Genomic DNA, 24388 nt, shown 5'->3' on the forward strand with positions numbered 1-24388 from the left:
CTCTTATGAAAATTTAGTTTATTTCCAGTCTTTTACTGTTATAAACAACATTCCAATGAATATTCATGTACATAAATTCACTTAATATATACAGATATAGACATCATATGTGTTTTAGAGTTGGCATTAATTGTGCACATTTTACGTTTTGATAAAGATGTGATAAGTTTGGTAACAATTTATTCCCGAAAAAGATTATACCAATTATAGTCCCACCAAAAACCTCTAGCAGAGCCTTGCAAATATTGTATATTATACAACTTTTTGTAAGTTAAAAATTGAAATCATATTGTGATCCTTTTTTAAATTTTTTTGAGACAGGGTCTCGCTCTATCACCCAGGTTGGAGTACAGTGGTGCGATCACGGCTCACTGCAAGCTCGAACTCCTGGGCTCAAGCAAGCCGTCCTCCTCCACTTCCCCCGTAGCTGGGACTACAGGTGTGTGCCACCAGGCCCAGCTAATTTTTTAAATTTTTAGTAGAGATGAGGTCTTGCTACATTACCCAGACTGGTCTCTTTCTGTCTTTGCCTCCCAAAGTTTTGGGATGACAGATGTGAGCCGTGGCGCCTAGTTATATTGTGATTCTTATGTGCATTTTCTCATTGTAAGTGAAGTTGAATATCTCTTAATATTTTAAAAAGCCATTTCTAACATTTGATGAAATTTTACAATCATTTTTAGTTTGTGAGGGTTCTTTTTCTCTGATTATTCCATGTTTTATGAATGCAACATTTTGAGTTGGCCTAATTGCACTTTGGACATATACCTACCCACCATAAATTCTATACTTGTTACAGTTTTGGAATATTTGCTTTATTGTTATGTATCCATCTTATCAATCTGTCAGTCTATCTTAATTTTTGTTTTTAAGAATATTTTTAATAACTCTTTTTTGTGTTGAACTTTATTTCAAGAAAATTTGTGGCTATATTTTAAATATTTGATGCATTTTTTGCATATACAGTATAGCATTTAAGTTTATAAAAGTTCAGTTTTTAATATTTATGATTTTATGGATTTTTTTTTTTTTTTTTTTTTGAGATAGAGTCTCACTCTGTCACCCAGGCAGGAGTGCAGTGGCGCGATCTTGGCTCACTGCAACCTCCACCTCCCAGTTTCAAGCGATTCTCGTGCCTTAGCCTCCCCAGTAGCTGGGATTACAGGCGCCCACCACCATACCTGGCTACTTTTTGTATTTTTAGTAGAGTTGAAGTTTCGCCATGTTGGCCAGCCTGGTCTCGAACTGCTGTGCTCAAGTAATCTGCCTGCTTCGGCCTCCCAAAGTTCTGAGATTATAGGCGTGAGCCACTGATTCTGGTCTTTTTTTTTTTTTTTTTCTTCTGAGGAGTCTCAGTTACCAGGCTGGAGTGCAGTGGTGTGATCTTGGCTCACGGCAACCTGTACCTCCTGGGTTCAAGTGATTCTCCTGCCTCAGCCTCCTGAGTAGCTGGGATTACAGGTGTGCACCACCATGCCCAGCTAATTTTTGTATTTTTAGTAGAGATGGAGTTTCACCATGTTGGCCAGGATGGCCTCTATCTCTTGACCTCAGGTGATCCACTCACCTTGACCTCCCAAGTGCTGGGATTACAGGCGTGAGCCACCGCGCTTGGCCTGGTTTTTTTTTTTTCCCCGTTTTATTTTTTTTCAATAAATCATGAAAAAATGGAATGGATATTTTAATTTGTGTGATCCATCCCTTTAGTTTTTATATATGATGAAGTTGATAGGTAATGTGGTCAATAACAGTAATGATTGGCAGTTCTGAGACTAAAATCCACATTTCTTGAATCCCAAATGCCAAGCACTCTTTCTTCTAGTGTTAAGACTTTTACAAATGAGGAGTATTACCATGTCTATGATCTGTTAATTTTTAAAACTGGCCATTATACTAACATAATGTTGTTGACAATATCTGTTCTATAGCATATTATTTTTTAGTCTTTCCCCGTATTTGACTCCTAGAATCTCCATGTTGGCATGCATTGATATTTCTAAATTTTGGTCTCAATCCTTTGAACTTGACAGTTGTTTTTATTAAACTTATGTTCCATTTACAGTACCATCAGGTTTCTTATCCAATAGTAAGCAAAAGGAGGATTTTTTTTCCTCTGTATTCATTGACTGCCCTTAGCCAACACTAACACCCATTTCATGAAGTCTTTTGTCTTTATCCAAGTGTTCCACTGTGCCCTAGCAGAGCAGTGCAGGGTCATGGCGCCTGTCTCTTTTTCTTCACATGAAATTAATAACTTACTCCAGCAGTAGTTTGTTCTAGGACATTTCCAGACCAGATGGTGGAAAGTTCTTGGGATAATATGGCAGCCAAAGCAGTATTTTGGCTTTTTAAGGTTGACTTTGTTTTGGTGATTGTGTAATGAAAATCTTCTGAAGATTATACGAGGACATTAAAACAAGAAAGATCTGTTGGATTAAAACATTTTCATCTTCTAAAAACCACCACACTCAGCATGGTAGAATTTTGGTTTCTTTCAAGTATTGGCCTCTCTGGCTCTTTTTCCTGATTATTTGGCACTTAAGATAGCCCAATTAATGTATTTTTAATTTTGTCTTCACAGAAATGTAACATTGCTTTTGAATTCCTTTTTTAGAGAGAGCATTATAGAAAGTTGCAGGAGGAAATGACATTAGAGGTCCTCTTGCACAGTGTACTTACTTACAAATAAGAAAAGAGACCCAGAGAAATTATTTATTAAAGTTGACAGAGTGAGTTAATAGATACTTAGAAGCAGACCCTAATTTTCTTAATTTTGAATCGGTGACAGCATACTGTTTGTGATTTGGGTAACTGTGTTTTTTTCCTTTGCTTTTGTTTCAATATGTTATGTTTTAATTAATAAAAGTTCAGTTTTTAATATTTATGGCAATCTTCTGTTTTTAGTTATTAACTTAATTTTTATATAGATGATGCATTTATATTATTCAAAAATCCAACACATAAAAGTATACATGAGCAGTCTCCCTCTCATCCTTGTCTCCCATCTTCCTAGTCCTTCCATTGGCCTCCATAGTTAACTGCTATTCTTAGTTTCTTACTTATCCTTCTTATAATTTTTCACAAATACAGAGATGACCTCCAACTTAATGATAATTTGACTTATGGTTTTTTGAATTCACGATAGTGTGAAAGCGATAGGCATTCAGTAGAAACTGTACTTCAAGTACCTATACAACTATTTTATTTTTTACTTTCAGTACACTTTCAGTACAGTATTCAATAAATTACATGAAATATTCAACACTTTATTATAAAGTAGGCTTTGTGTTAGATGACTTTGCCCAACTGTAGGCTTATTTAAGTGTTCCAGCATGTTGAAGGTAAGCTAAGCTAAGTTATAATATAATAGGGTATTTAAATGCATTTTTGGCTTTTCATACTTTCAACTCACGGTAGATTTATTGGGACATAATTCCATTATCAGTCAAAGAGCATCTGACTACAGGTGCCTGCCACCACACCCAGCTAATTTTTTATATTTTTGGTAGAGACAGGGTTTCACCATGTTAGCCAGAATGGTCTCGATCTCCTGACCTCGTGATCTGCCTGCCTCGGCCTCCCAAAGTGCTGGGATTACAGGTGTGAGCTACTGTGCCCGGCCATTGATGGACATTGTTAATTTGTTTTTGCTCATATCCTTTGCCCAGTTTGTATTGCTGCCCCTATTGTATCTTTCTAAAACGCTTTTTGTGTTAGAATTTAAATTTTTTTTTTCCGTTTGCCTGTTGATTTACTTGCTTATAGGATATTTTTGTTTTTGTCATGATGACTTTTTAATAAAACAATTTTGAACAATTTAAATTTATCCATCTTTTATAGTTTTTAGGCTTAAGGATCTATAAGCTGACTTAATTTTACCTTTTTAAACCTCGTCTCGTACTACTTTTCTTCTTGCACATTCTATTCTAGCCCTACTGGCCTCTTTGTTGTTCCTTAAAGGCACTAGGTATGTTTCTACCTTGGGGACTGCGTGTGCTGGACCCTCTACTTGGAAGACACTTCCCTTCCCCCCTTGCTTCTTTCAAGTCTGCTTAAATGCCAAGTCCTTGTTGAGGTCTTCTTACTTAAAATTATAACACACCTGTGATAGGTTGTCAGTAGTCCCCCAAATTTATCTTCTTTATTTAGAGTTTAGCTGGACAATGGCTGTCCACGTAGAGATGCCATTTATCAGGATCCCCTGCAGCTAGGTATGGATGTACCAGAAGAAGAGATATATGCTACTTTTACATTTAAAAAAAAGAAATGACTTGCCTTGGAGTGCCTTTTTTCCCCTTCTCTTTGGTGGGAAATTATGACAACTGGCACAAACTTTGAAGCACACGCAAAGGGTAGTAGAGCTTCCCTTCCAGCCTGGGCCTTGCATATTCTTATTAAGTAGAGCCTACCTGATCTGGATTATTTTCTGGATTATGATATGGCAGAGAAATTAACTTTGATCCTATTTTAACTACTTAAACTTTAGACCTCTTTGTCACAGCAGCTTAGCCTGTTACTTACCCTTCTACCCCAACCTGGCATTTTTGGTCCTACCTTTATACCTTACTTTTTTCATAGCACTTATCATCTTTTAATGTAATGTATAACATATTTATTTATCTGCCCCTCTAGATTTAAGCTCCACGAAGCTTGTCATATAGTAGATACCCAATGAATGGTTGGAAAGACCTTCACTAAAGCATGTTATAAAGGAATTCTTCCATTTCTTTTTAGATTTAAACCTTTGATATATTTGGAATTTAGGTTCCCCCCCCCCCACAGGTTATATAGTTATCCTACTATATGTATTAATATTCTTTTAGAATGTTACCGATGAAGTCCTGTTACTAACTTATATAACAATGATTTAAAAATAAGAAATGTCTATTCTTCTACCTAATAGATTTCTTACGGGAGAGATAAGTGCAGACTCAATCATCATGAGATCAAAAGGAGATTTTTTTTTTAAGACATTAATTCTTGTTTTCTCTGAATCTTATATTTTTATTCATATTAAGTGGTGTGTTGACATGTGACATCTCTTGATCTGTGGCTTGTAGTTATAGGCTATTTTGTAAATAATCAAGAATAACAAAGTCCAAAGTCTTGAGTTATGAATATGAGTTAGCCAAGCAGTGTGGAGGCAGAATGGGAAGTTGAAGCCATCACAGAGACTTGGAAGATGTGAAGGAACGTGGTAATGAGGACGCAGTAGTTGATGGATAGTTGCATTTTGCCCACAAGTGTCTTTAAAATGTATTTCTTAAATGGCTGTTGCCGGGTTTTTCTGTTTACATCATTTTTTTCTCAGATATATAGAACCCAAATTTGGGTTCCTTATTTTTAAGTTGACTTTTTAAAAACATCAGTCATCTTCAATACCATTTATTACAGAAAATGGGTTAAATGAAGGCATGGGCTACTTTGAGTAAGTCTTGCTTCAAATGAATGTTGAGTAATTATTTTTGTTGTTACTACTAGTTCTGTTACTGTGGCTCCAGGAGTCTAGTGATTTTTTTTTTTTCTAATGTGGTGTAGAGGTGGGGTCTTGCTATGTTGCCCAAGCCTGCCTGAACTCCTGGCCTCAAGTGATCCTCCTGCCTCAGCCTCCCAAAGTGCTGGGATTACAGGCATGAGCCAGCATGCCCAGGCATGAATTTTTCTGCAGCGTGCTAAATCATAAAAAAATATTTAGAAGCTGGGAGTTTCAGATATTTTTCGTCATTTAAAATTTGTACACGAATGGATGTATTTTTCTTGGTTTTGGTAAAATAGTATTAATTTTTCACTGTGCCTGTGAGCATAGTTGAAGAGACTATTCAAAAATATGTGAGTATTCACTTGTTGTCAGTCCTTGTTTTAGCTGCTAGGTATAAAATACTCAGTAAGACATAAATTCTAGTTGCGAGTGGGATGGGACAGACAATAAACACATTAATATGTAATATTAGGATGTGATAAAGGCAATGAAAGAAATAGTAATGTGGTAGTATTTTAGCCAAGATCATAAGGGAGGCCTTCTTGTGAAGTGGACCTTATAATAGAAACCCAAATAAAGTCAAAGACAGAGTCCTGTTGCTGTTTGATGGGAGAGCATTCTAACAGAGGGAATAGCAACTTCAAGGCCCTGAGGCGGGCACATGCTTTGTCTATCCAAGGACACTAAGCAGGCCAGTAGAGCTGAACAGAATGAGCAAGGATGGGGAGGGTATGTGGTAGAAGATACGTTAGTATGGATGCAGAAATCACAGAGGGTCTTAGAGGCTGAATTAAGGATTCTGAATTTTATTCTTAGTGGGGTGGGCAGCTGTGGGATGGTCATTATCCTTGTCTGAATATTTTCGCCCTGTGTATTTAAATTTTCCCTTGCTTTGTGGTTATAAGAACCATCCTCAGACAACAAAAATTGGAAATTAGGTTCTTGACATCTTTGCCCACCTTCTCTCCACAAAATCATTCTGTTCTCGCTATTTCTAATATTTATACCTTTGCTACCATTTTAAGCTGTGCTTCATTGTGTATACAGTTATGCATTGCTTAATGATGGGGATATTGTGAGAAATGCATTATTGGGCAATTTCATCATTGTGCAAACATCATAGAGTGTACTTATATAAACCTAGATGTTACAGCCTACTACACACCTAGGCTGAATAGTATAACCTGTTGCTCCTAGGCTACAAACCTGTATAACATGTTACTGTACTAAATACTGTAGGCAGTTGTAACACAATGTAAGTATGTATCTACACATATCTAAACCTAGAAAGGGTACCTTAAAATATGGCATTATAATATGGAAGCATTATCATATATGTGGTCATTGTTGACTGACATATTGTTATGGACTCATGACTGTATTTTTATTATCCTCACCTCCCCACCTAATCTGGCAGATGAGTATAACAATGAGTAATATTTTTATGCTTGCTGGTAGGCAGATTTTTGGTTCTTACTGAAATTAGCACATAATCTGATTCTTACTGCATGCTAGTGGTAGGCAGACTAGTGCCATTCCAAACCCCAAAGATGTGCATGCTCTAATCCCTGGAACCTGTGAGTAACATACCTTATATGTCAAAAGTGATGTTGTAGATGTGTTTGAGGTTAAAGACCTTTTAGTGGAGAGACTGTCTTCATTATCCTGTTGGGCCCAGTCTATAATCACATGAGTCCTTAAATGAGCAAAGCAGAGTGGGTCAGAGAGATGTGATATAAGGAGTCACTCAAAGCCCTTGCTTCCTTTGAAGACGGAGCAAGAAATCCATGGGCCAAGGGATGTGGTGACCCCTAAGTGCCCTCAGTTTACACCCAGCAAGAAAACGAGGACCTGGGTTCTACAACCATGAGGAAATGAGTCCTGCCAAAAACCCAAATGAACAGGAAATGAATTCTTCTTTAGAGCCTCCAGAATGGAATGCAGCTTGCCGACACCTGGATTTTAGGCTCATGAGACCGGTACTGGACTTCTGACCCCCAGGACTGTATGATAACAAATTGTGCTGTTTAAAGCTGCTACATTTGTGATGATTTGTTAATGGCAGCAATATAAAACTAATACAGTGCTGATAGAACATATTCAACTTCTCAGAGTAGACACCTTTAGCAAATTAGATTTATTAAGTACAGAATTTTCAATGGTTCATTCATTCTAATATTTGTTAAATACCTACTATTTTCTGGGAACTGTGGGAGGAGCTAGGAATGAGAGAGGTTCCTGACCTCCCCAAACTCATAGTCTACAGTCACTTCATAAATAGTCAATTTTTTATTTTATATTTTTGAACTTATGGAAAATTTCAAGCATATAAATATAGAGAGAATAACGAAACTCCATGTGCTTGTCACTCAGCTTCAATAACTATCAACTCATGGCCACTCTTGTTTCATGAATACCCCATCCACATCCACCCTCCCTCCATCTCTGGGATTATTTTCAAGAAAATTCCATACTTCATGTTATGTCTGGATAGTCAATTTTATATGAGGCTTTGCTATGCAGGCATTATCTTGGACTCCTCCTCAGTGACACAAGGGAAATACCTTGCTTTTTATTTTATCTTTTTTTTTTTTTTTTTTTTGAGACAGAGTCTCACTCTGTCGCCCAGACTGGAGTGCAGTGGTGCGATATCAGCTCACTGCAACCTCCACCTCCCAGGTTTAAGCGATTCCCCTGCCTCAGCTTCCTGAGTAGCTGGGACTACAGGTGTGTGCCACCACGCCTGGCCAATTTTTTGTATTTTTAGTAGAGATGGGGTTTCACTGTATTAGTCAGGATGGTCTCGATCTCCTGACCTCGTGATCCACATGCCTCGGCCTCCCAAAGTGCTAGCATTACAGGTGTGAGCCACCACACCCAGCCTTTATCATCTTTGTCATAGTGTAATTTATCTGTGAATTCATTTGGTATTTTTTACTTTCTATTTTTTGTTATGAAATTTGGTCTAGGATTTCTTTGGTGCAAGTTAGAAAATTAATGTAGATTAGTTCAGTTAGCAGAAGTGCTGCAATACTGATTTGGGGGTTACAAATAAATTTTAGTGAATAGGTGATTTTACAAATACAGAATCTGTAAATAATGAGTGTTGACTATATGTATGACAATTTTCCATTTCCTGTGTTCTTGAGTTAGCTAATGGCATCACCATCTCTGGGTGCTAAATTTAGAAAGCTTAGTCTTTCTCAATTAATCTATTTTTCTTGCCCATTTTAAGTATCTGATCAGTCACTGAGTGGTAATAGTTTTATTTTGTTAAATGTTATTCAAGTCTGATTGCTTTTTCATTCATGTTGTCGCTGTTTTAGTGGATGTCCTCATTATGTCCCCCCAAATGATTTATTGCACACATCTATTGTTTCCTGGATTAGTTTAAACATTTTCCCACATCAGTATGTTCCCCATCCTCTTATGCCTCCTTTCATCCCACAAGCCCTGGTTTTAGACTCATCAGACATAGGGTTGAATTTGTCAATTTGTCACATTCTTTAGCACTATCATCATCAGCTCCTGTAAGGCCGGTCCTTTCCTCCATTTACTATTCATCCATTCATTTATTCTCTTTTATCTCCATTCCCTGTTTCCTTTTCTTTCCCATAAATAGCCATTCTAGTGTGTTTAATATGTTTACTTCTATTTATATATGTTCAAGTACAAAATGTTATTCATATGTGTACATGTATTTTTAACATATGTAAATAGACTTGTGTTATAGAACTCATTCTGTTTTTTTACTTTTTTCCTCTCAAAACTGTTTTTAAGAGTTACTTGTGGTGCAAAGTGAACATCTAGTCTGTGGCTTTTAAAACTGCTCCACGTGGGCTGGGTGCGATGGCTCACACCTGTAATCCCAGCACTTTGGGAGGCCGAGGCAGGCAGATCATGAGGTCAGGAGATTGAGACCATTCTGGCTAACATGGTGAAACTCCGTCTCCACTAAAAATACAAAAAAATTAACTGGGTGTGGTGGCGGACACCTGTAATCCCAGCTACTCGCGAGGCTGAGGCGGGAGAATGGCATGAACCTGGGAGGCAGAGCTTGCAGTGAGCCGAGATCGTGCCTCTCCACTCCGGCCTGGGCGACAGACAGAGTGAGACTCTGTCTCAAAAAAACAACAACAACAAAACAACAACAACAAAAAAAACTGCTCCATATATGGCTCTGCCGCATTTTACTTATTTAATTCCTCGGTTATACCTGGATTGCCTCCAACTTTGCATGCCCACAAATAATGGATGTTTCGTGTTGTTCATCTATTGCTGCATAAAAATTACCCAAAACTTAGCTGTTTAGAACAACGAATACTATTGCACAGTTTTTTAGGTTGGAGATCTGAGTATACCGTAGCTTTAAGCCTCTGACTCAAGGTGTCACATGAGGTTGTAGTCAAGCTGGGACTGTGGTCTCACTTGAAGCCTCAGCTGGGGGACGCCTTGCTTCCTAGGTCTGTCATTTGGCTATTGGCAAGATTCAGCTCCTCAAGGGTTGTTGGACTGAGGACCTCAGTTCCTCACTGACTATTGATTGGATGCCTCCCTTAGTTCTTTCCTGTGTGGTCCTCAGTACGTTAGCCTGCAGCAAGGCAACTGGCCGGCAAATGGAAGAGCAAGAGGGGCTGCTCAACACACATTGTAGTCATTTTGTAAGCTGATCTCTCAGAAGTGACCTAACTCTCACTTTTGTTGTATTCCGTGAGGGGAGGGGATTACACAAGGGCATGAATAGCAGGAAGCAGGCATGATTGGGCGTCATTTTAGAGGCTACCTACTATATTCCTCATACATATCTCTGGATTTTTCTTTGGCATGCATGCATGCATGCACCCGTGTGTGTCTGTGTGAATGGACATAGGTTCTCTAAAACTGACTATGCTGGTCAGTATTCCCATCAGCAGAGCATGAGGGTTTTTATATCACCACATGCCTGGCAACACATTACATTCTCTAGGGCATAGGGGGATATCACATTGTTTCAGATTGCCTGTTTATATCTTTTGATTTCTTTTTCTAGCAGAGTTCCTGCCTTTGTATTGGTTGTTTGCAGGAGTTACTTGAAATAGTCTTGATATTAGTTTCTTGTTCTTCTTTCAGTCTATTATCTACCTGTTAACTTTGTCGGAGGATTCATTTGCTGAGCAGTCATCTTTAATTCTGATGTAATTAAATGTGTAATTTTTGCCTTTGTAGTTTGTGTTCTTAGACTTTTATTTAATAAATCCTTTCTTGTGCTTATGTTACAAATTTATTGTACATTTCCTTCTATCAATTTTAGTTTTATCATTCACATCTAAGTCATTAAGTCTTCTGTAGTAGGTCTTTGAGTATGTCGTAAAGTGTAGGGATCTGTCATTATGAAATAAAAGAGGTGTTTCTCATTACCATCTTCTGTACAATCTGTTTTTCTCCATTGATTTGTGGAGTCATCTTTATTGTATATTGTTTCCATATATACACAGGTCTGTCTTTGAATTATCAATTGGGGTTCTTTGGTTTGTTTATTTCTTGTACAAATACCATGCTGTTTTTCTTACTACAGCTGTATAGTGTGGCTTGATATGCAGTAGGGAAAGTGCCCCTCTTCACTCTTTATTGTCAAGGTTGACCTGACTATTTGTTTATTATTTCATAAAAGTGAGTCAATTTATGCGGTTCCTCAGAAAAGTCCAGTGAGGATTTTGGTTGTGATTCGTTGACTTTCTGTATTAATCTAGGTAGAATTATTATCTTCATAGTATTGTCATTCTGTTCAGATCATCCACTGTGTCCTTTTAAAATGTTTTCTTCATAGAGGTCCTATGACTTCTTAATTTCCAAACATTCTAGTTATTCTGGCAGTCTTGCAAAATGCTATTTTGTTTTTGATAATCTACTATTGTTGGTTAGTGCTGCTAAGGAGAAATGCTATTTATTTATTTCTCAAAGTTGATCTTGTATCTGTCCTAGTTGAATTTTTAAATTAATTTGAATACTTTGTTGATTTTTTAATAACTGTTTTAATCTCACTTCTCCAATATATACATACTTTTTCCATTTTATTAATTTATCAACTCCCAGTTTGAGTCCCTTTGCTCCCACCTCTTGCCCCCACCTTCTTGTAATCTGTTTGATCAATACTGAATTTCTTATTTTCCTTCAAAACTACCAGACCTTTTTGTGGCTGCCTTTGCATGGTTTCTTCACTTTAATGCCCTTCACCGCCGCCTTGTTCTTCCTCTGCTGAAATATCATCATCTTTGTGAAGCATTTCCGTTCTGCCCTAGGCAGAGTTGGTTGCTGTTATCTTTGTGTTCCTAATACAGATAGTTCATATTCTTTCATGGGATTTGTCGGATTTCATAGTAATTTCTTTTTCTATGTCTGATTATTCCGTCGACTCTTCACTAGGACTCCTCTCTTCTCTCCTTTTTGCTCCTTCCCTCTCAATCTTTTGTCACTGCTGTGTCCTCTCAATTGTCCTCTCAATTGTCCTCTCAATTGTCTACGTTCTCAGGCAGGATCCATCGACAGAAAACCAGTGGCAGCTCTTTGCATACATGGTTCTTAGCACTCACAATCTCAGAAGGAGAGAGTGTCTCTTTTCTGATAGTTCCAGAAGTGCTGGGAAGGATTTTGAGAAGGACCATTTTTATTGGCCAAACGTGGATCACCTCTTAACACCAGGAAGCAGAGTCATGCCCATTGCGATCCACATGTATGGAGACGAGGGAGGTTCTCAGGGGGACAAAAGGGCTGCTTTTGCCAGAAGAAGGGGAGGTGGATGTTGGTCAGACAAAATCAACAGAGGACAGCTGTAAGCCAGTCAACAACATTCTGGATCCTTCTTTCATGAAATTCTGTTTACATTTTTTTGCAATGAGTATTCCATTTGTGCTTATGAACACATATTACGTGACCTCAGCATTCTTCTTCCTCTTTGCTATTCTAAGTTGTGTATGCCTTGTATGCTATGCTGATGGATCTGTTAAGGAAGGTATTCAATAAGTTTCCAGTCAAAAGGAAAACAGTAAAAATTCCTCCATCTCTCCATTTATTTATCCATTAAGTACCTCTTACATACTAGGATTGAGAATATAAACAACAGCAAAAATGAAAGAGTCTCTAGCTAGAGTCTCATATATTCTAGCAAGAAAGAAAGATTTGTAAGTAATTGCCACTCATACTTTACGTTTTAAATGCCACTTTTTAAGGGAAGCTTTCTTTTGATCCCATGGTTAATATCAGAGTGTCCTGTAATCCTCTTTTGTTATTACTTGTTCTTTTCCTTTATAGTCCTTTTTGGAGTGATTATTATTTGATTTTTCATTTTTCCACTAAATTGTAAGCTTCAATAAGGCCTTATCTATTTGTTGATGGATATGTCCCCAATATGTAACATAATGCCTGTCTAGACATAGTAAGAATAAATTTTTAATAAATATTTGTTGAACAACATATGAGCAAATATACTGTGTGATAAGCAATTTGACATAATTTGTTTCTCTGGGCTTATGGAAGACACACATGGTTCTGTTTAGGAATTTGGGGAAATGGGTTTTTAGCTTGGCATGACTCTTATTGTCATGTTGCTTCAGTATTCTTATGTGCTGGAAGCTTTCCTTACCTCCCAGCGTCAAACTCTCTACTCTTCATTCTTGTACATTTCTACAATTCCATGGTAAGAAAGGATGATCCAAGGTTAACACTTTTTTTGTTCTCTCACTTCTGATTGTGTTTGGCCCAATTAATTTTGAAGGAGAACAACACTTTTTTCTAAATACATATTCCTTCCCTAAAGTTATTAGACCTAGTATTTATTAATAGTCATAAATTTTAGTTTAAACAAAACTAAAACAATTCAATTTAGTAAAACAATTTGTTTCTAGATCTGGGGCATAGAGTAAGATGTTAAATTGTAAACCACTGCAGCTGATTTTTTATCATTGATGCAATGACAAAATACATTTGCGGCCTGGCACGATGGCTTATGCCTGTAATCCCAGCGCTTTGGCATCCCCAGGCAGTCAGATTGCTTGAGCACAGGAGTTCCAGATCAGCCTGGGCAACATGCTAAAACCCCTTCTCTACAAAAAAGACAAAAATTAGCCAGGCATGGTGGTATCTACCTGTAGTCCCAGCTACTCGAGAGGCTAAGGCAGGAGGATCACTTGAGCCCGGGAGGTGGAGGTTGCAGTGAGCCAAGATCACACCACTAGGTGTCAGCCTAGGTGACAGACGAGATCCTGTCTCCAAAAAGAAAAAAAAAAAAAAAAAAAAGACAGAATATGGTTGCAAATGTATTGGACATAGTCATCCATCTGCCTATCTAAATAGGCTGTAACTCACAGCCAAGTATTTGTTACGTCAGAACTTGGCTTTAAACCCTGACCCAAGTGAAAAGCCTAGCCAGGTGACTATTGAGTATGGATTCCAGACAGGTGTGGGCTATGTTATGAATGAATGATTATTGTGATACGAAATTTTTGGGGGTTCTGAGCACCCAAATCAAATCCTCATTAGTAAATGATAACATGACACAAAACATCAAGTTTGTCTTTCATTCAATTCATGAAAGAAGAACAAATACAAAAATTGCTTTATTTTTTAAATTTTTTATTTTTATTTTTTGAGACAAGAGTCTCACTCTGTTGCTCAGGCTGGAATGCAGTGGTGTAATCTCAGCTCACTGCAACGTACGCCTTCCAGGTTCAAGCATTTCTAGTGCCTCTGCCTCCTGAGTAGCTGGGATTACAGGCATGTGCCACCGTGCCCAAGAATTGCTTTTTACATGATTAATTTTTGCAACAGTGATTATGGAAATTTCAGGAAAGAGATTGTTCTACAATACTTTAAAAGTCAGATTTCTGAGTAGAGCTAAGCTTTATTCAATATGTAATAAGGCTAACTGCGCTGGCCTCTTGTGTGTTTTTTTTTTATATGTCATTTTTAAACATATTTCTTTTTCTTTCTTTATTTTTTGTTTTTGAGACGGAGTTTCGCTCTTATCGCCAAGGCTAGAGTGCAATGGCACGATCTCGGCTCATTGCAATCTCTGCCTCCCAGGTTCAAGGCATTCTCCTTCCTCAGCCTCCCAAGTAGCTGGGATTACAGTTTCCCACCACCATGCCTGTGGCTAATTTTTTGTATTTTTAGTAGAGATGGGATTTCACCATGTTGGCCAGGCTAGTCTCAAACTCCTGAACTCAGGTGATCCGCTCACTTTGGCCTCCCAAAGTGCTGGAATTATAGGTGTGAGTCACCGAGCCTGGCCTTTTAAACATATTTCCTATCAGTAATAACTCCTTGAGATATCTGGTAGAATTTAAATTTTTCCAGTTCTAGAATCAAGTCATCATTAATTTGTTTAATGAGCTTTCGTTTAAGTAGGTGTTAAGTATTTTTCTTTGTTTTTCATAATTATTTCATTTTTATAAAAAAATTTTAGTATTCTTTTGGTGCTATTGCTCTTTTTGCTGTGTTATTGAGGTTTCTACTTCCTTGGTCTTAACATGTACCCCATTATAATACTGTTTAAACTTTTGCAGTAACTAGAAATTTCTGGATGCCTTTGTTCCTCTGTGTGCTTTCTGTTCAGCTGAATTTTTTAATTTGATCTAAGACTTGTTTCCCAAAGGGATTTATGATCTTGAGAGGACAGAGTAACCCTTCATAGTTAAAATATGCTTAATAAAATAGGAATAACTTGTTTACTGTTAATATTTTGCTGAACATGCACAGTTGGCCTTGAAAAAGGTAGTCACTAGAGACACAAGATCTAGGGTGTATTATTGTTCTGATTGTAAAGTGATCATCAACATGAAAAGGCACTGTTTTCTTCCCTACACTGTAACTTCTCTTCAGCTTTACAATCTGAGTATCTGTATTATCACTAAACAGAAATGAACATAGAGGTCTAGAGTGGATCTTCAAAGCAGAACACTGCTGGTAACTATTTCCATTATACACAAATAGACTTGTCATCTAATAGGAGATGGGAACTGGAAAATAGGGAAATAAAGGGATAACTAACCCAAATATACCAGCTAACGACAGGGAAGGAGTTTAATATTTTTGCTTGACTTAATTTTTATGTTAATATTTCTCAGTAACCTGAAAATACTGAATATTTAGATTTGAGTTTTTAAATGTACAGTTCATTTAGAAAAGAATAGAGTCCTGATCTTCCAAAGTGATTGTTACTCTGTTTTTCTTCCATTTCAGAGATATTACATATGAAATATCAGTAGAAGCTATATCAACAATGGTTGTTTTCCTTTCCTGCCAGCTCTTCCACAAAGAAGTTTTGCGACAGAGCATCAGCCACAAGTATTTGATGCGAGGTCCATGGTATGTTTCTACTTTAAATATGTCTAGTTTTCATTGTATAAATTTGTATTTCTAGTCTTGTCCTCTTACCTGAGTATCGTCCCGTATCTCCAACCAGGTGTTTCCTCTAGTTGTTCTGTTCTCTCTTTAAACCCAGTGTACAGGGAACCGCATTCTGCTTTCCTGTGCCATCTACCCATCCTCCCTGTTCTTCCTGTCCCCTAGCTTCATTACCTTCTCCAGTGGTTGCTTCGTAGAATCGAAACTTTGAAATAATCTTTTTCTTCCTTCTCCTTCATTCTTTCTGTGTTTAAACAGTCAAGTCATATTTGTTATTCAGATTATTTTTGTATCTTTTTCTTCTCAGCAGTCTCTGTGAAACAACTGTGATCTGTGCCCCCTCAGTCTCTTTGGGTTTCTCCAACAGCCTCTTCACTGACTATTTCTACTTCATTGAGCCTGCAAATATTTACTGTGTGCTAACCACGTGCCAGGCATGTTAGGCTGTGGGGCTATGATCTTGAGCAGAAGCTTACGATCTCCTAGAGGGTGGGGATGCAAATGACCAACACACATGCACATACCTGACCTTGTATTAACATAATCTTCATAAAACTTTAAAAATGTAAAACAAATCCAAATAAAGTACCTTTGAGGAAAGTTCTCAGGTAGTGGGAGCTTTGTCTTCTTCATGTTCTTTTTGCCACCCTGATTATTCCTGTGGCATGTATGTTCTTTGAACATATTTGAAAATCACTGATAAGAGGTAGAGGACCTGGACTTTGGAGACAGAGGTTTGCATCGGAAGCCTCTCTGACAGAGACTCTCAGAATGACCGTGATTTGAAGTAGTGCTGGCATCGTGGGATTGTGTGCATCTTTGCTAAAACAAGACTGTGAACTTCATTCCTTATAGTACGAGAGTATTCAAGTTGCTTTTTAAAAATAGACATAGAGAGTGTTAGTGTTCTTATTTTCTAAGTAAGGTTTTTATAGTATCATTATGGTGCCAAATATTTAAACCATAATATATTCTTTACTTATTTTTGTGGTTCGTCTTGGAAACCATATTTAAAAAGCTCAATAGTACATTAAAGACATCTGTTAAAAAGCTTACTCTAGATTGCAGGAATTAGTTTAATACCAATTGAATAATTGAATAATTTCATCTTAAAAAATGTAGTCCTATTGTTATTTTTAAATTCTTGCTTTTTTCTACCGATTCCGTGTTACTACTTCCCTTCAACTGCCAGATAATGTGTTAGGCACTAAATTTGTAATAGCTTACAGTGTTATACAGAATACAGAAAAAGTAACTGAAGTTCAAGAGTTCAAGTGGGCTGGGCATGGTGGCTCATGCCTGTAATCTCAGCACTTTGGGAGTCCGAGGCAGGAGGATCGCTTAAGTTTAGGAGTTTGAGAACAGCCTGGGCAACATAGTGAGACCTTGTCTCTCCCCGCAACAACAACAAAAAAGGATTTAAGTAATTTGATCAATATTTTATGATGTGGTAAGAAGAAAAGCCAGGATTAAGCCTCAGAATTGCTCTCAAAGCCCATGGTCTTCACTGTTACATTACAGTGCTCAATTTCTGTGAGTTGTACCAATAGCCCTTTTATATTAATAGTGTTAATGGCAGAATTATTTCTGTATTGTTACTCAGAATTAGATGACTCCCATAAATATGAGTTTGATTTTTTTTCCTTTTCGTGTAGTCTTCCATACACCAGCAAACTTGTGAAGACCTTATTATATAACTTTATCAGACAAGAAAAGCCACCTCCTCCAGGAACCCATGTTTTCCCTCAGCAGTCGGATGGGGGAGGACTGCTTTATGGACTTGCATCAGGAGTAGCAAGTAAGTTTTATCAGATTTTTTCAATTCTTTGGTGCACATAATTTTGTCTATTTAGGCATAAGAAATTCTGTTTGTTTGGCTGCTGCCATTAATAGTTACATTGAATTTGTGCAGCTGGTTAAATGTGAAAACAAAGTAATTAAAATAGTAAACTTTCTGTTTTGTGCAGTGATTTATGTTAAATGTATGCAAATAATGAATAGATTACCTCCAAAACATCGTTTTTCAGGAAGAATGCTTACACATAAATATACATATTGCATGAATTATAGCTGTACAATGAAAATAAAATTAAGCATTTGTAAATGTACAACACTACTTGTATTATAAGAGAAAATCTCTTTTAGGTTATTTTAGGGTATTTTTTGGTTAGGATTTTATGTGACTAATTAGGTGCAGTTTTCCTAGTACACTAAGTGCTTTATTCAGTGACAGCTGAATATTTTGCAGAATTTTGTAATAAGCTGTGAAATGGCACAAACTTGAGTTCTGTTTGTTTGCGTGCAAATTTCTTAAGTGAAGAAAGCTCTTCCCTACCTTGCAGTAAGTCCTCATTTCTGCTTCACTTCACAGTATTTGGACTACAGACACTAGAAGTAAGAGAGTAGTTCTGGTGGAGGGCCTGGGTCATGTGAAGTTATATAAATGAAACTTCCTAGAGCGACACTTTGGTACTTGTGAGGTCTGCCTGGGAGCTTCTTACTACTCCTAAACCTGCAGCATTGCCTCTCCTTAATCACGCAGGACAGAGTCAAATGGAACAGATTTCCACAGCTGCATTATGGCTGTGGCATGCTCTACACTCCAGCTGGATATCAGTTTGATATGAAAAGGTTGCACTGCAATAACTTACTAGATAACCAGTGTTGGGAGCTTCTTTGGATTCAGAGTCCTCTTTAAAAAGCAGTAGACTTGGTCTGTTAATTGATAGAATTAATCAGTGAACCAGACTTTCTTAGATTTGCCTTCCTTTGATTTCTTTTAATATTATGAATTGAGTCACACTTGTGATCACTTCTGCCTTTGGTGCTGAGCAGCCTGCCAAGAGTGCCACACCTACATAGGTTCTTTGAGTTACTCCTATCCAGTTTCCTCATTATTTCAGGGATTTTTGTGTCCCATGGGAAGGCTTAATTGATCTGTTACTGTTTTCTTTTTTTAAAAAATCATTCAACTGGTATAAGTATTTAAAAGCTGAATATTTCCCAATATTCCAATATGGTTAGAGGTTTTCTTGAGGTGGCAGAGATAGTATAAGCCTGTAAATGCTTTCTTCAACACAGTGGTAATACTTGGCATTTTTTAAAAAGTAAACATAGATTTGTGTATGGGTTTTGGTTTTTCTTTCAGTTATGTGTCATATCAGGAGGAACCCAGTATTGTATGTGGTGTCATTAGTGTGCCAGGTGCCAAAATTGTTTCCTAACTAGATAGCAGGAAGGAAGCCCCTTAATTTTCCTAGCCCTCAGTTTCCTTGTCTATTTAGTGAGAAGGTGGGTTGGAATGGTGATTTCTGACATTATTACGACATAACTTTCTATGGTCTTTTTTTTCCTCATCATTTTACAATTTAATATTCAGTTAAGTGCATTAAAATAGATTTATGGTTTTTAGTATGCTATATAGTCACAAGACATTTTACACAGCTTTCTTCCCAAATCTTTATAAAACTATTCATGTAAAAGTATAAATCAAGATGGAGTAATTATGGATTCATTATTTCATGATACATGTGACTCAAAGGATTATTAAAAAAACAACAAAAGGACATTCTCCTAAAAAACACAGCTATGTACTGTGGGCAAAATGAAATGTAAAAATGATCACAGTCATGTAATTTTAAGTTAATCTATGTTCCAGGAAAGTCAGTCAAGTTGCCAGCATTTGAATTAAGTTGTGTGATCACTTCTGATGATCTTTTGGTTGGTAGTTAAAGAATTATCTTACTTTACTATTGGCTTTAGAAAATATGATTTGGAAGTTTCTCACTGAAAAAAATTATATTCCAAAGCCAAGTGTAAATTATAAACTCATTTTGATTATATTCATTTTTGTTGGGATTGAAGTTTTCCTGGATATAGCAAGCATTTCTTTTCATAGCAGTGTGTGCATTGTATGTGTTGCTTACATTATTTCCTTTGAAACAGAGTGCCTTATTGTAAAAAAAGCATACAATTTCGGAGTGAAATTTGTTGGCACTGGCAGGGCAGGAGGAGAATCCTTGTACTGGAACTGCGGCTGGATGAGTAGTGAACCACTTGCTTGGACCCTCCTATGAGTCAGGCAGGGCCTTCTGCAGTTTCTTCTCATTTACTTTTACAGATGTGTTTTTGGTTATCCTTTTGTTTGTTTCTGAGACTCTGTGAAAGACTCTGTTACTTTGTTGCATCCTGATACTCTCCTTTTTCTTTCTTCTTTTTTTTTTTTTTTTTTTTTCTAAATTATAGTTTAAGTTCTAGGGTACATGTGCACAATGTGCAGGTTTGTTACATACGTATACACATGCCATGTTGGTTTGCTGCACCTGTTAACTCATAATTTACATCAGGTATTTCTTCTAATGCTATCCCTCCCCCTACCCCCCACCCCACGACAGACCCGGGTGTGTGATGTTCGCCACCCTGTATCCAAGTGTTCTCGTTGTTCAATTCCCACCTATGTGTGAGAACATGCGGTGTTTGGTTTTCTGTCCTTGCTATGGTTTGCTCAGAATGATGGTTTCCAGCTTCATCCATGTCCCTACAAAGGACACGAACTCATCCTTTTTTATGGCTGCATAGTATTCCATGGTGTGTATGTGCCACATTTTCTTAATCCAGTCTATCACTGATGGACATTTGGGTTGGTTCCAAGTCTTTGCTATTGTGAATAGTGCTGCAATAAACATATGTGTGCATGTGTCTTTATAGTAGCATGATTTATAATCCTTTGGGTATATCCCCAGTAATGGGATGGCTGGGTCAAATGGTATTTCTAGTTCTAGATTCTTGAGGAATTGCCACACTGTCTTCCACAATGGTTGAACTGGTGTACCTTCCCACCAACAGTGTAAAAGCGTTCCTGTTTCTCCATCCTCTCCAGCACCTGTTGTTTCCTAACTTTTTAATGATTGCCATTCTAAGTGGTGTGAGATGGTATCTCATTGTGGTTTTGATTTGCATTTCTCTGATGGTCAGTGATGATGAGCATTTTTTCATGTGTCTGTTGGCTGCATAAATGTCTTCTTTTGAGAAGTGTCTGTTCATATCCTTTGCCCACTTTTTGATGGGGTTGTTTGATTTTTTTCTTATAAATTTGTTTAAGTTCTTTGTAGATTCTGGATATTAACCCTTTTTCAGATGGGTAGATTGCAGAATTTTTCTCCCATTCTGTAGGTTGCCTGTTCACTCTGATGGTAGTTTCTTTTGCTATACAGATGTTCTCCTTTTTTTGCCTTTGCTAGGATAGAACAGTAGCTTGGAGTCCTCCTTACTTCTCTCTCTGGCTCTTTATTTTCTGCCTATTCATCCATTAAGGACTGTCTTGAGTTCCACCTTCTCCAGGAAGACTTCCTTGGCCCTCCTGGCTACATGAGATCTTTTCCTGTAACGCTTTACCACTGTATCACTCTGCTTTGTAGGAACTTACGTACATGCATCATTCTCCCTATGTTGGCTCCACATAGAAAAAAATGAGAACTAACATATAATATGAGTTTACAGTGCCACTTTTGAGCATCTCATTTATTCTCATAATAGGCTCATCTATCTGAAATAGATGGTTTTAATTTTTTAATGATGGGTGAAGAGATTTTCCTGGTTAATACGTTATTTTGTGTAAGATTACATAGGAAAGAGATGATGTTGGCTTGTTAACTTAAGCTCAGTTCATCAGACCCCTGAGCCTTTGCTGTTTTTGCCTTTTGTTATTGTGGTCACCCAAGTCCTGAGGGCATAAGCTCCTTGACTTGTATGGGTGTCCCCTGCAGTATCCAGCAGAGCGCCACCCAACATCTGTGGACTGTAGTGAATACTGGTGTGCAATTAAATGCCAAAAGCTAATGCTCAAGATAGATGTGAACTCAGTTGTAGTAACGATGTCTGTCATTTGCTGAATGCCTTCTATTTGCCAGGTACTGTGGTAGCTACTTTACATACCTGATTTCATTTATTCTTTATTTTTCTTTTCTAACATTTTATTACAGAAAATTTCAGGGATATATAGAGTAGATGCCAGGCACGGTGGCTCATGCCCGTAATCCCAGTGCTTTGGGAGGCTGAGGTGGGTGGATCGCTTGAGCTCAGGAGTTTGAGACCAGCCTGGGCAACATAGTGAGACACCACCTCTACAAAAAAATACAAAAATTAGCTGGACGTAGTGGTGCACGCCTGTAGACCCAGCTACTGAGGAGTCCGAAGTGGGAAGATCGCTTGAGCCTGGGAGGTCGAGGCTGCAGTGAGCTGTGATCACGCCACTGCGCTCCAGCCTGAGTGATAGAGACTCCGCCTCAAAAAAACAAAAAACACCCTAAAGATATATAGAGTAGAGAGAATGGTAGAATGAACTCCCATCTACCCACAACTCCTGTTCAAGAATGAACGACAATCTTTTTTCCCATTTATCTCCATCCTCCTACTTAAAAAAGTATTTTTTATTTTGAAATAAGTTCACGCATATAGAAAAGTCCCCCCCCCAAAAATCACAAAAAACTATATGTAACTTTATCCAGATTGATTTACTGTTAATATTTTATCCCATTTGTTTTGTTGTTTTTTCTCCTCCTCTGTCTCATTCTGTACTTTCTTCTCTCTCTCCCCCCTGCTTCTCTCTCTCTCTCTCTCTCTCTGTCACACACACACACACACACACTTTTTTTTAACCGTTTGTGGATAAGTTACGTGCATTGTAATATCCCTTTACTCCTAAATACTTTAATGTGTATTTCCTGAAAGAGGATATCGCTTATGCTACCACAGTATACTTGTCAGCTTCAGTAAATTTAGCATCCAGCTGTCCTTAAAAGCCATTTGCTTCTAAGTCAATAAAAATAAGAAAATGGATATTTTCCTCTGTATTTTAAAATCTCCTTTATTGAGTATAGCGTTGTTTGTATTTCACTTAAGTTGAATTTTTACAATTAGGTATTCTTGTAACCACTCTGCTCTCAATTTATCTATCTTAGACTAAAAGCCCCATGAGGTGGGATCCGCCTTTCTTCCTCCTGTTTATTATTGGCACTGCAGTCCTCAGTGAGTGCTTGGTTGGCATTCAATCAGAATGTGATAAATAACTGGAGGAATTACTAAGACATTGTAATTACCACTAGTAAGTTTTTAAAATTAGTGTAATAGAAATTAACTTACAGATTTTAGTTTTTTTTTAAAAGCTTTTTCAAATGTGTCAAGTGTGGTTTATTTAAGTCACTAGAAGGGGTTAGAATGAATTATATGTTAATATATTTATCTTGTATTATCTATACTAGGTGCAAGCAAACTTGTATTCATAAATTTCCAGTACAAGAAAAAATTGTTTCCTTTCTGTTTAAATATTCTTCTAATGTGCTGACAAAATGGAAAATGAATCAATTGATATATTACTTTACTAATTAGAAGAAGGTGTTGCAATTTTAATTAATGTGGTATTTTTAAATGAACTTTTTACTGAATCACAGAATTCCAGAACCACCTGGCATACTTTAAAAACAGAAATATGCGTTGTAGTTAGAACTTGGAATTTCTGATTCATTAGACATGAGGTGGGACCTGGTAATATGCACCTTCAGTAATTATTCTAGGTGATTCTGATGTATCCGAGCCATTTCAGCACCACTGATGAATGCATCCTCCTTTCCAGTGCCTGAATCTCTTCCGCTGTGGGCCTTTCATGGCATGTGGTTGAGCCAGTGCTACTAACTACTGAGGAAATGTATTGTTTCGAGGCAGCTTATAATGGATTTAACGGATCCCCTCCTCATGTATTACCTAGGTTTCTGTTCTTAGTGTGCTCTGTTGCTGATGAGGTCCAGTTTTCAGGATAAATCTTTTGAGTCTGACAATGAGTACAGTACTTTAGCATGGAATAAATAAATTGGAACTCTAACTTCCCTGATTTTGGAGTCTGCATTTTAAAAAATTAACCTAAATGCACACTAACTGTTTTGGTGCTAATATTCAGTTATTAATAAAATTTTTGCCAATTTTATCATCTATGTCTTTTCCATATCTGTAGTTTTTATGTCCTATCTTCCTCTTTCATACTTTATATATAAAGGTACAGCTCTCAGTGTAGCTCAGCGAGATTCAGTTTTGTTAGGTGTGTGGCCCATAATTGTAGCCAGGATTTGCTCTTATTTTCAGCTCCAGATCATGATTAAACCTATATTTTGGGGGATTTTCGCTTTTCTTCAGGATTGTGTCCTTGGTACCATATTGAGAGAGTAGTGGCACATTTCAATTCTTGTGTGGAGAGCGGAGTGTTTCTACAGATGTCACATGTGAAATAACAACAAATGTGAATGTAACTAGGGATTTTTTGACTCTTCTTTATAGAATATATTTCATCTGCTAGAAGCCTGATAAGGATTTGCTGTGAGGGCAGTAGCCTGGGTTTGTCAGGCAACAGATTTTAGAGTTAATAAGGAATAAGGATTCCCATAGTTTCCCCTATGTTTTAGGACTTACCCACAGGAATCTTTGCAAAACTAGAGCTAGTAGTACCCCTGGTGGTGGGAGGTGCTTGGGAGCCTCTTGGGC

General features: G+C 37.4%; 1 protein-coding gene across 6 annotated transcripts in view; it reads left to right on the top strand.

The window, feature by feature from the left end:
- DYM (dymeclin) overlaps nt 1-24388 on the top strand; it is a 398885-nt gene that overhangs the window by 102245 nt on the left and 272252 nt on the right. For all 6 annotated transcript variants that reach the window (XM_007974061.3, XM_007974066.3, XM_007974065.3 and 3 more), the window contains exons 7-8: nt 15695-15820; nt 17515-17657. In XM_007974061.3, coding sequence (XP_007972252.1) covers nt 15695-15820; nt 17515-17657 — 269 coding nt within the window. The remainder of the gene's footprint in view (nt 1-15694; nt 15821-17514; nt 17658-24388) is intronic.

Source organism: Chlorocebus sabaeus, chromosome 18, assembly GCF_047675955.1.
Source record: "Chlorocebus sabaeus isolate Y175 chromosome 18, mChlSab1.0.hap1, whole genome shotgun sequence".
Lineage (NCBI taxonomy): Eukaryota > Metazoa > Chordata > Mammalia > Primates > Cercopithecidae > Chlorocebus > Chlorocebus sabaeus.